Source organism: Neltuma alba, unplaced genomic scaffold, assembly GCF_004799145.2.
Source record: "Neltuma alba isolate B1F8T4 unplaced genomic scaffold, ASM479914v2 tig00000201_pilon, whole genome shotgun sequence".
NCBI classification, from domain to species: Eukaryota; Viridiplantae; Streptophyta; class Magnoliopsida; order Fabales; family Fabaceae; genus Neltuma; species Neltuma alba.
The window spans coordinates 545,897-559,074 of record NW_021631957.1 but is presented as its reverse complement, the minus strand read 5'-3'; the positions used below and the strand labels follow the sequence as shown (position 1 = coordinate 559,074).

The window sequence follows — 13,178 nt, the reverse complement described above, 5'->3', positions numbered from 1 at the left end:
AAAGATCAGCTAAAGTTTTAAAGAATTTAGATGTTATGGCTAACACAAACACAAATAAGAATTTAGAAAAAATTGTCCATAGGACATTTAATATATGTAATTGGCAACCTTGTAGGATGAGAACGATTCTTTCGGCTATACTATTCAAACTATAGGGCACGTTTGTTTCTATTTTTTGTTTTTTTAAAACAATTTTATAAAAAAAATTTTAGAAACCAAAAACGAAAAAGTATGTTTAGATAAGTGTTCTAAAATATTACATTTGAACATAAATATCCCAAGATTGGAGGGTAAATCTTCTATGAGAATTCAAGTCTTCAAATGGAAAAAAGCTATCGAGCGAAGAATAAAGAGTTTCTCAGTTTTTTCAAATAAAACATAAGAAATGTAGAAACCAAAAAAGAGCAATTAAAAATAGTTTTATTTTTTTAATTTTTAAAAATAGATTTATGTTTTTATGTTTTAGAAACACTTAAATAAAAATAAGTTACCAAGCAAATTCTTTTTGGTTCTTAAAAATGAAAATCTGTTTTCAAAATAAGAAAACAAACAAGGCAATAATCTCTTGCTTCCCTTTTACTAATTGTTAATTAGAAAAGTACAGCAATACTAATACATATAAAGCACGACATTGAATGTTAAGCAACATGTGAGATCATGAAGCGGCAACACTTGACAGGTACGTTATTCATGCTACAGTAGTTGAAGTATGCTGTTATGCGAACAACACACCACATAACCCTTATTTTGATTACTAACTAGAACTTATATCAATGTTACAAAATGAAGTCATTTCCTAAAACTGAAATATTTCATCTTGTATCATCAAAGGGTAAGTATCAAGAGCCAACGGTCCGAAGTTAGTAATTCCAGCATTCTCCGCAATCTGAAATTAAGCAATTTAAAAAAGAGATGGCTTGCATTAGATTAATATATTTTAATTTACAAAATACATTATTATGTGTTTTCTTTCTCAAAAAGAAAAGAAATATTTAAAAATGGAAACATTTCATTACCTTATCCTGGAGATACTTATTTGCAGCTTTGAGTATTCCCTCCTTCAAACACCAAAAGCCATTAAAGAGCGTCAATGATGATATGAAAATAAAGTCAAATACAATTCACATACCTTTCTTTCATATAATGAATTTCAAATGTTATATATATAAGCATTCTATCAAGTCTCACTAATTATCAGTCGCGTTCAAAGCCACTCACTTTTGAAATGATGTGTAATGCATGGATCCATGCGAATTATTTACAATAATACAACAAAAATATAAAATTATGCCATTCTCTTGATGGAGTATCCTTAAAACTTTCTTTGACAATATATCCCCGGGGGGGGGGGGACTTTCTTTGACAACTCTGGATGATATACAGCTTATCCGAAAATTATAAGATAGGTTTGATAGCATGCATCCTACATACTACCCCCTAATTCTAATTATAAGACCTTATTTATATAGTACAAACGAGGTCTTATAATTAGGACTATAGGTAGCATGAAAAATCTGAAATATATAATTTATTTATCTACATATTATAAAATATATAAGTCTATAGAAGATATTTTTACTATATATATACTACCTTTGGTTCTTAATATAAAAACTAGATAACTAATTTAAAAATATTTAAAACATCAGTTAAATTAGTTATTTCTAATAAATGGGTGTTGTTTTTAAACAAATACTTACTAATCTTAAGAAAGATGTCATTAATTTGGTATAGGATGCATATATATTATTGTTTCGAGTAATTTGATTCAGACATATTTATAATGTTATACTCATTGGTCTATTCAGAGATAATTTTGAGGAACCAATTTAAGAAATTCAATTCAATTCAATCAAAAAATTTATTAATCATGGTAAAGTTATTATTAACAGACTAAAATAATTAATGTAAATAAAAAAAATAAAAAGTATTACACAGTTTCATTCTAACCTTGTCCCTCAATGTCTGAATTTCACGTAACATGTTATTCATCTGCAAATCACAAGCAAAAACATAGTCAACATTTCTTCAAAAAAATAAATCAGAACATAAATATGTGAAGCGAGCGATTGGTTTTATTTTATTTCTTTTCATTTTCTTTTTCGTGAAGAAATAAAAAGATTGCATTTTGCTATCACCTTCATTGAACGAATCTGATAAATCCACATTTCGAGGTACTTCTCCAACACTTGTAATTCCTCCACCGTCATTGTTCCGATTCCCCCTCCAAACAAGTAACTACTTGTAATGCAATTTTAACGCATTCATATTTTAGTGGAGCATAAAATTAAAGCATACTATGTAATAAGCTACTTTTCTGTGTATGATGAACATAAGATAATCAACTTCTAATGCATGTTTTTAATAAAATAATATTACTTTTAGCATTTGAACGTGCAACTGTCAGATAATCTTCTCTAACATCAAAGATACCTTTACTGATGTAAAATAATTTTTCAGTAAATATAATTTTTATCTATTATTAGAATAAATAAGAACTTAATAATTCAAAAAAATTCATAGAATCATCAGTAACTACACACACATATGTATTTAACACAAGAAAATTGAAAATCATGATTTTTTGTCTCCTATATCATATTTTGTGTGAAAAATATATTTTTAATTTAAACCGTTTGGGCACTAAACACGCACATGATTTCGTCGTGGATATTGCAATCAGCACCCAATTCAAACTCTGACTAAGGACCGAAGAAATAATTTTGCAAAAATTGAAAGAACTTGAATAAAATATCATAGATATAATATCATTAGCTAAATTATATAATTTACCTGAGACCCTTTTGCAGGGTTCCAATTTCTTGTTTCAGCACATCGATCTCCTCTTTCGCATCCTGCAAAGGAATAAGTTTTGAAACATGTGAAGACTATATATAACAATATATAGTCTTATGACAATATATTTGCATAAAAAAAAAGTAAAACAAAAATGGATGCTACTATAAAACTCCATATAATACAAGTAAAAATGCAAGATTAATTAATTACAAATCTAGAAAAATGAAGTTCTTTATTATCAATACCTCATTAAAAAATTTCGATTATTAAAATATTGTTTTTATAACACATGTCTTTATATATGTGAACTTAGTATAATACTTGTTCTTAATAAAATAATATTTCTTAAAAGGTCTTAAATATGAAATAATATTTTGTCCATTTTGTAAAAGTTTCGCAAATTATTAATTGTCCTAGAACGATTGCAATCTCCCCTCTCAAACTGCATCAGTTAAAATTTTTATTTAGTATTCCATAGATAATATTGTCATCATTAGTTTAGTATTTTATTAATCTTAGCTTGCTTGGCCCCATGTCCTCTTTAAACAATTGGATTACAAACAATTTAATCTCTTATCAACTTCCCAGCTATACTAACATAACAATTTTTATATGTGTGATTCACGCTAGATTAAATTACTCAAAGGTATTGCAGTATTTTATGTACTAATAATGCTATATATATATGTAATTTTTTTCCTTTTTAATTGACAAAGTGAATTAGGTTTAATGATATAAGTTTATTTGAAGTCTTCAAGGCATATCTTTAAGCCTAATTGAAATCCTATTTTTTAAAATATGCTTTCTAGTGAAGCTATATTTTTCAAAAAGGCTCGAGTTTAAACCTTAAAAAGAAGGGGGAAAAAAGTCTCACGTAAGTTATTAGGTCAATTTAAGGTTTCATCTTATGATAGTCCTGACTTGTGTAGCTAAAATTTGACCTATTTTCACCTCTAAGCATAGCATTTGGATATTTTATTTTGATTTTCTCTCTAAAAAATCTTGTCTAATTAATAATATCAATATTCAATATAAAAACATTCGAAAAGTTATACAAGTCACGCTATTTCGAAGCATTAATTATGCTATTTATTGTTGTTATTCCATGTAATGGATCAGGTTCTAGTATTTCTCCAGCAAAAAGCTTTCTGCAGTACTATGACGATGTATGGGTTCATATTTTACAAATATACAAGAGATGAAAAGAAAATAAATTAGGGGAATCTAATAAAGCGTTCCATTATCATATATTTAATTTACACACGAAGTGGAATCTAACAAAGCATATTAATTAAGTAGTGCAAAAACATGTTACTCATATATAAAAGAATTAACTTGATTGTGTTTGTCCATATATATATATATATATATATATATATATATATATATGGGGAATCTATCAAGCCATAGACGTTTCATGAATTTTAAATTTTTGGGCGAATACATGCTTTTAATCTTTTTGATTAGTCATATCTCACTGACAAATAATTACTATTCAATAGCTAGACAACACAGCCAAGAATCTGATCCTTGTTTCTTTAAGATATCATACTAGTTAATAGCCATTAAAAACCCGTTTTTCTTGGAAACAATTATTACAGGTTGATATTTGATCCTTCCATCCTTTCTTTACTTTTCATTTGCGTGTTTGATCCTTCCTATGATGTTTGCCGTAGCTATGTAAGCACACAAACACATAGACAGATAGACATATAGATACATGTAAACGTATAGATGTGTGCCTCCATATATATATATATATATATATCTGTGTGTATAGAGAGACTGGGAGAGAGAGATTTAGCGTGCCTGAGGATGTGATTCATTGATGGCCGGTTCAGGTTCGAGCTGAGCCCCACGAGTGAACTTCATGTACCTCTCCAACAGCCCTTGCATGGTTCTTTAATTTCGCAAACAAAATCCAGAAATCAGAATGAAAGAGAAAATTTAATTTAGTTTAAAGACAGCAGTATATATATATTATCACAACAGAAAAACTTTGGAAAATATACGCATGTGCACATGTAATTATATACATGCGATGAACAATATAAGCTCAACAAAAATAGATTCTTTCAATACTTTGTTTTGTATATCTCTTTTTTCTCGTGAGGACATATGTCCGAACAGAAACTCAGAGAAATTGGCAGACATATGTAGTTATATATATATATATAGAGAGAGAGAGAGAGAGAGACCCTTTGGTGGCTAATTCGTAGAGCTTCCCGTGGGCGGAGAAAATGAGGAGGCCAATTTCAGCATCGCAAAGCACAGAAAGCTCCTTAGCCTTCTTCAGAAGCCCTGCTCGGCGCTTGCAAAAGGTCACTTGCCTGTGCACCGGGTTCTCAATCCTCTTCATCTGAACCTTTCCACGAACCATTTTCTGATGATGATGATATATATCGATCACTCAGAAAATTAAAAAAACAAACAAACAAAAGAAAAAGTCTTTTTTGTGTGCGTTGATCTTCACTTTCAGCACACAACCTCCCACTAGTTTGAACTAGCTTCGAGGAAGATGCCTCTGCCCTCAGTCTTCCAGCTATCTCGCTTACCTTCTCATTTTTCTCCCACCCACGCCTCTTTTATACCTCTCTTTTTTTCCTCTCCTCTCGCCCAATCTAACTGCGGTATAACTTAAATTATTTATATTAATGTTCCTCAAAGGAATCTTAATATATATCCACGTACACACGCCATTCATTACTTTTTATCAGTATTCTTAATGTCTTATCATGCCATATTCTGTTAGAAAATACACTAATTTTTTTTTTTAAAAAATCGTATTGTGCTATTTATTGTTTTTTATTTTAATATCTCACAGTTACTTCTTCTTTTAGATACATCTGGCTCAACTTTTTAATTTTTCACACTCCTATGATTAATTGCTTTTAATTTTAAAAAGAAATTCTAGTTTTACTAGGTATATTGATATTGATTCTCTGGAGTTTTAACACAAAACTCTAAGCCTGTAAAGTTCCTAAAGAGAGCAACACAAATTGCATATAAGTGTATCGAAATTACTTTCAATTTTTTACTACTTATACTTTGATTTGATGATAATAGAGCATAAGGAGGAGAAGCATGCTCCCCTCCATCTTCAGAAATGTTAGGTAGAAAGTTTGTGCACTATGTGCATTTCTTGAGGGAGACGTGTTTAATTTTGAGATGGGCACTAAATCGCGAATTCAGACTCTCAATACCTTTTATTTTTTATTAACACCATGCATTTAATCTTTTTGTTTTTTTGGGTCAGTTGAAGCATACTCTCAATATTTTCTTTCCTTTCTCCCTGCAAACTTTACAAAAACTTTACAATTAAGAACGCTGTAAAGCCATCTCACATGTTCCGAAGGGAATCATAATTACATTTATAATTAATTATACTAAAGGAAAAGTTAGCTTTCCCACTATCCGCATCACTAAGTTTTGTCTAGCCAGGTAGGATTAATTCTATTTCTTAATCATCCGCTCTTCTCCTCACTTTGATATCGTAAATCACATCACATCAAAGCATGTGATACTAAAGTTGATCTCAGGTCATTTCAATCACACACCAATAAGCTATTCTTATAGTTGTAAATAATTAAAGAATATGCTATGCTTATATTAAATTGTCTTTTTTTCTTGTTCACCTTTATTCCTGAATCCATGCACAATTGTTGTCATCCTTAGTAACGCATGGTTCCGTCCATTGTTTCAAAATTATATATGATTGGGATAGCGGCCAAAATCCCATCCGCCAATAGTGGTATTGCCGTATTGACATGGTATAATTGGCTGCAAAAAGTTATAGGAAAGAATAATTAATAAATAAGAATTAGATTGTTGGTTCGTCCTTATCAATGTAGTAGCCAGATTCACCAATTAGTTATTTAATGGGTTTAGTACTAGTTAGACATGTTGGAGACAACGTTCCATTCACAAATTATTTTAGCGAGATCTTGACCCTTATGCATTAATGAAATTTTTGTCTCTGCTGAATTTTGTGGCTAATGTAAATTTTTGTCGCTAATATTGGGTAGCTCAATTTTCCTTTTTTCAACATGAGGACAAGTTGATTCTCCTAAAGTATTTAGCTAGTAGAGAAGAGATGAGCGAGCTTTTTTTTTTCCTTTTCGCTATTAGAGATTTCTTCCATCACTAATTTGTCACTAGTTTATTATTATTTTTATAATTTTGAAATTTCATGTGGAACCTGCTGATGAACGCCACATAGCCTTGTCATCAACTGTGTAACATCCCGAGTTTTTAATCTTGAAGTTTGGAGACTTTTATGCCAGGGCGAGGTTCTTTAACATTAAATATAAAAGTGAACGCTGTGGATAGAGGTTAACTGAGGCATAGCAATATAAGGATTTTGATTGGAAGCCATCTCTTTTAGATTTTTCAAAGTAGTTTTAGAATCTAAAGATTTTAAAGAGTAAAAAATTATTATTTTTTAACAATTCTTTTTGTATTTAAAAATAGACACTTTAACTCCCCAATGAATTCTAATTTACAAATTGTGAAAATGTATAGAATTAATCGTGAATTTTTGAAGTTGGGCCACCTTGTTACCTGTAAACTTTTAAACAGTTTTGGATAATCATCATTTTCAAGGACCAAATGATGATATTTGTGAATTATTCTTTTTGCATTGAGAATGAGACATCTCAAGCTTTCCAAAAAGTCCTAATTTGTAATTTTTGGAGATGTAAGAACTTAATTATGATTTTTTGAAGTTGGGTCACTTATGCTATGTAGCTGGTCACAACAAAAGTACAAAATTCAAATTTTTGCCCCTGTGAAGTTCTTTGTTAGAGTGAAAATTGAAGTTTGCCGTGGTGAACAACAAAAAATATAGGTTTTCAAATGGGGATGATTTTTCTTTTCTAGGGTTACAATTTTTAAGTCGTAGGAGGATTTTTTGGCTTCCAAACCTTCAAATAAGTGTTTCTAGCTTTGTTTCTACTCTTTTCTCTTTGATTTTTAGATTTTCTAGTAGTTGAGATCTAGGAAATTCTTCCATGTTTTTGAATGGGCTAGGTTTTGACTAAACATTTTGAGTTAAAATGACTTGTATGAAAGTATTTAATTAGTTTGGTTTTGGATTGACTTTTGAGGATTTTGGAGCTAGGTTTGTGATTTTTAAAGGTTCATGATAGCAGATGATAATGTGAGGTTTAGAAATGGGTTTTGGTTATTGGGTTATGATGGTGTGAGTTAGAATTTATTTTTAATTAGTTTAGATTATTTTTAGAGCTTGATTTTCTTAAATGGGTATTTTGAGATTGGAGACTAAGTGTGGAATGTGGGGTTTTCGATTGAATGGTATATTGAAATTGATAAAAGTTTTGGATGATTTAATTAGAGTCATTGGAAGTAAAATTTAGTGTTGGGTTGATTGAGTTTGACCCTTAGTGAGTTTTGGGGTTTATAGAGGAGTTGAAGTCCCTACTTTGCTTTGATTAACCACTTGGTTAAGTGCTAATTGTGATTAATTGTTTGTGTAAACCGTTTGTAATTGTTGCGTTCAAGCATGGGGTTCCTTGTGGTACTTTATCTTTACTTTGACGAGAGATAACCACTTTTCACTTGTTATACACACTACTACAAAAAAAACATTTAACGGCGGTTAAAATGAGCTTTTTACGGCGGTTTTAAGAGCAACGTCTATGCCATCAACATAAAATGTAGAGGATTTCACGGCAGTTTAAAAACCACCGTGGTATGTGACTTTTCACAGCAGTTATATAAATAACTGCCATGAAAATTTTTTTTTAGTCTACGTTTCACCCTATTAATTAGGATGGAACAGGAGAACAACACCTCAAAGGAAGGGGTTTGAAAATCAATTAACCAATAATCTCTCATCAGTTAAAAGCATTTTGAAGGAGCAAACGTAGATTCTTTCCTGCCATAATAGCGCCATGTAGCTTCACCTTCAACCACCAGGTCGAAGCCACTAAGATTAAATAAAGATAAAATCAAAGACTCAGATCTGATAAAATCATAGACTTAGATATGATAAAAAGAAGATATCTCTCAACTCAGATTAAACATCATATTTTTAACCAAAGAAAATAATTATATCAAACCACAAAAACTATGAAATCTACCGAAAGAATAGAGGTGAAAAACTCACAAATAAGAATGAAGAGGATGAGGCGATGGCGACGGCAACAACAACAGTGATAGTGATGGAAGAACATGACGGAGATGATAGAAGCAAAGGATAAACACTGACAAAGGTAGGAAGAGGGAGAAAATTGAGTAAGGACAGTAATGGCGGACTATGAGCTCTGACTCTGAAAAGTGAAAACTATCGCGCGATGGATTTTAAAATTCTAATAGACTCTTAACAGCGGTTTTTAAGAAAATTGCTGTAAAAAATACTTTTAACGGTGGTTTTTTAAATAACCGCTTTTAAAAGTATGCCTATAATTACAAAAATATCACCGTCATATTTTTTACAGTGTTTTTTCTAATAACCGCCGTAAATTAGCGTCGTGAAAGCTCTTTTTTGTAGTAGTGACATGTCAATGTGTTGTTTGTGAGTAGCATTGATTTATTAAAGTTACTTTATGCTTTTAGATATATTTGAAAACTTTGTTGACATAATATTGAGAATAACAGTGTCGTAGGACTTATGAATTGAAAATGCAATCTTTGAAAGGTATGGGAACATGAATAGCACATTATAAGATTAAAATGGATTTGGATTTTGAATTTGAAATATGATTATTGGTTGAACTATTGAGCATGGCACCCATGATTGGGAATTAGTAAGTGTGTTGAGTCTATTCCTATCACGTGATAAGGCCTCTATTAATGCATGATGGTTGGCTTGTTCTCTCTTTCATCCCTCGAGCAAGTGATAGGCCTATATGGCTTCTCTCCATCCCTTATAATATCAGATAGATTCTTGTGGTTTCTCTCATTTCTCTCATCGCTCTAGTAAGGGATAGGCCTACTTGGCTCAAAATCTCCAATAGTGTGGGATATGTTATGAGATTGCGTACATTCATTATATTGGCTTATCTTTGAGTATTAAATTTTGATTATGTTATTATCTATCTCACTTGACGCTTAATGGGCACATGTTGCCATGTATATGAGTTGGAAAACTAGTTATTGAGACTTTTACTTTAACCTGTGGCTTTTAATATTTTCAGGTGATGGTTCTAGTATGAGTGCTTCAGGGAAGGCTTTAAAGGCTTAGAGTATTTTCATAGCTTGTATAACCTACCTTCTTTTGTTTATTTGTTGATTAGTTATATATTGTCACATAGAGCTCATTTACTCTAATTTTGTAGATTAACACTTTTGATTATTGCTATTGGATGGAAGTATTGTTAGAAGGCCGAAGGCCTCTAAGTCTCTAAATGTGATGCTGTTTTGGAAACGATTATCTTTTGATTAGAGCTCTATGGTATGTTTATAAAGGAGTATTAGATTTGTGTGGTTCATAGTAATGGTTTTGATTGGACTTATAGTTGATTGTTATTTTTGGACTTCGTGAGTCCAAAGCCTAAAATAATGAATTTCATTATATTATGTAGCTATTCAATTAGGGGCCTGTTTTATTTGCAAAACCATGTTAGTTGGGTAAAACCACTTCTAGTATGGATTGCTTGTGATGTAAGTTAATTACTTCTAATTAACTATTGATAAAGCCCAATTTTTATGTATTTTATCCCACATTAATTTAGGATTTAAATGATAATTTTGAGCTTAAATAGATTTTTATGCATTATTGGATTAATTGGTTGATTTTTGGATTTTTCATATAAATTGAGATTTTGGGTTGAAAATATAAATATTTTATGATTTCCTATTTTTGACTTGGAATTAATATTTCCTATTTCTTTGGAAACAAATCTCATATTTTTAGAAAGATTAATTTTTGGAAAGTTTTGCAATTTCTGGCCTAATTTTTATGCATATCTAATATTTAATTTTGATATAGATCATATTACATTTGGATATAATCTACATTAATGGATGTACTTAAATTCTTGTAGGTCAAGGAAGAACATACAAGAAATCTAATGATGCAAGATTATTTCTTGGAATTTAAGTATAATCAAATGCCAATATCAAGTGGGTCAATTAATTACTAATGGCTTGAGCTTTGAATCCACAAAAATTCCCTTTTCTCCTATTAAAATATTCCCGTCATTCCATATAGTGAATTTACGCCTATTATCAATTTCTTCTCCATTCACGGATTACGCAATACCTTCCTTCATTCCATAGTCACCCAACAACTATTCTCACCATATTCCATCATCACATTCAATCAATTTCCTCTCCTTTCTCACTACACCCACAACTCCTATCTTCACATCATCATCACCTTCCATCAATTCATGGTTGTGGCATCTAAAGGAGGACGCAATTTGATAGCAGCTTAAGCTTGCCAGAGAGACAACTTGGGAGGAGCATGAAGGAGGCTTGAGCCTTGGGCTAGTGTTTGAAGATCATAAGGGAGTGATATTTCATTTATATTTTTAATTCAAGGACTTAAGATTATTTAGTTTTAAGTAATTTTATGTTGTAATTTTGTGAGACAATTTAGTTCTAGATTGTCACTTTTATTCTTGGATTCGATTGATATTTGGATTTTATTTGTGTTGAGACACTTGATGAAATTTATGTTTATGAACCTTTACATTGTTAATTGGATTTATAATTGAGTTTTCATTATGAATTTAATTATCAATGTGATCTAAATTGCAAAATTGGTTCTTTTGTCTCTTAATTGTTTAATTAAGTTGGTTAATTATCTGATTGTTTAATTAGATAATTTCAAACATAATTTTAAGAATTAATTTGAATTATTTGTCATTAGTTTTAATGAGCTTAATTAACTAACTTTATACCATTATGAGTTCTCTAATGGTTTAAGGGTTTTTAAAGTTGAGGGTTCCCTTTATTTCAAGTAGATGATTAAGTTTATGAGTTCCACTCTCTTATCACTTTCCTTTGGTCTAATTAACTGATTAAGGTTATGAAGGTTAAATTCATATAAATCCTAAGTTGTTTCCTTTATTGTACCTGAAGAGAAACTTCTCAATTTTATTTGTTAATTTTCTTTGCTTTCTGATTAATTTTCTTCATTTATCATTTTAATTTTTCTCCTAAAAAATTCCTCCAAAAATTGCATTCGTATTCGTTTAATTTAATTTACTTTTCATATAGATTTTATGATATTTGTATTTTGCATTTAAAATTAGAATTTTGCATTTTAGTTTAGGTCCAATTTATTGCATTTTTCTTCACCTAAATTTTTACCTAAAGAAACCCATAACTTGCTCGTTAGAAGTAATGACCTAGGTTGATCCTAAACTACAAATTAATTGGGACCTAGTTTAATTGAATGCTTTAACGACAGAGGCATCATCAACCATGATAATAGTTTTATGATTTAAGACTTTTTCTTTTCTATCATGATTGATCCTTCAATTAAATGATTTGATTTAGTTAAAAATAGGTTTTACAAAAATGGTCATTGTAGAATACTATGTTTTCCCTACTGATCACCACCATCTCACTGTCATCAATGGTCACAAGCACTACTTGTCCTCACCAACTGCAGCTATGTTAGTACATAGTTCACATTATCACCATGTGATTTGACCAAGTCCTTAAATGACTTGGGGGTCAAATGCAAAATGTATCTAGATCTAAGAGATGTAGTATGATAGCTCAACGTCGTCTTGATTTTGGAGGTCTTATTAACCACCTAGTAAACTATATGTCCTAAACTAAGTAAAAGATTGACTTGGGATTTGAACATCACTTGAAATTTTACCACTTAATACAATGAAAGTTACTTGTTTTTGGACTTTTAAATGATAATAGAAGTGTTTAAATCAAATTATATGAACAAATACATGACGATTTCAATACCCTAACTGTCATAGTAATGAAACAAATGTGACAACTTTGTAGTGAGTACCTTTATGTTTTGATATTAATATGTGACCGTTTTCCATTAAAACTGTCACGTAATTTTGTATTTTTTTTTAATTATGAGGTATTAACTTGAACATCCTTTCTTAAACCCCTTCTAGTGTGCATTTGAAAGCATTACGATTCAAGTGGTTTATAAAACAAGCCCGTAGATTGAAAATTTAAAAGTTAATTTTCAAATTACAATTCACCACTAAATTTTGGATTTTCGGTCCAAATTCAAAAATTCATAATTAATTCTAAAAAAAATCACATTCAGATGGTTCAAAATTTTATTTAAAGATCTTTCAATTATCCACAAGGAAAAAATATAAAACTAGACTTAACCCTTACCAATGCATACATTTTATTGCATGAACTTTATTGTTCATTTGGTAAAAATTATACTTTCCTATTTCTCTGCCCTAACTTTTATTAAT

At 30.3% G+C, this 13,178-nt stretch overlaps 1 protein-coding gene across 2 annotated transcripts; it reads right to left on the bottom strand.

Moving 5' to 3' along the window:
* Positions 1-551: 551 nt before the first annotated feature.
* Positions 552-5,402, bottom strand: LOC114756709 (agamous-like MADS-box protein AGL12). Of its 2 annotated transcripts, none has more exons than XM_028945675.1 (7): positions 4,998-5,402; positions 4,609-4,699; positions 2,794-2,855; positions 2,139-2,241; positions 1,951-1,992; positions 1,017-1,058; positions 552-886 (listed from the first exon to the last, which is right to left on the bottom strand). In XM_028945675.1, exons 1-7 carry the CDS (start codon positions 5,177-5,179, stop codon positions 797-799), a joined length of 612 nt encoding a protein of 203 aa, XP_028801508.1. In that variant the 5' UTR covers positions 5,180-5,402; the 3' UTR covers positions 552-796. The 2 variants fall into 2 exon arrangements, with proteins under 2 accessions (XP_028801508.1, XP_028801563.1); XM_028945730.1 differs by having other exon boundaries at positions 2,139-2,238; positions 4,998-5,400.
* Between the last annotated feature and the right edge of the window lie 7,776 nt (positions 5,403-13,178).

What these genes read in the sequence shown, in the direction of transcription:
- LOC114756709 (XM_028945675.1), bottom strand. Translation starts at nt 5,179, where the DNA reads ATGGTTCGTGGAAAGGTTCAGATGAAGAGGATTGAGAACCCGGTGCAC. An exon ending in TACGAATTAGCCACCAAAGG is followed by an intron (nt 4,700 to 4,997) that starts GTCTCTCTCTCT and finishes GCGAAATTAAAG; the next exon opens with AACCATGCAAGGGCTGTTGG. An exon ending in ATCAGATTCGTTCAATGAAG is followed by an intron (nt 1,993 to 2,138) that starts GTGATAGCAAAA and finishes TGTGATTTGCAG; the next exon opens with ATGAATAACATGTTACGTGA.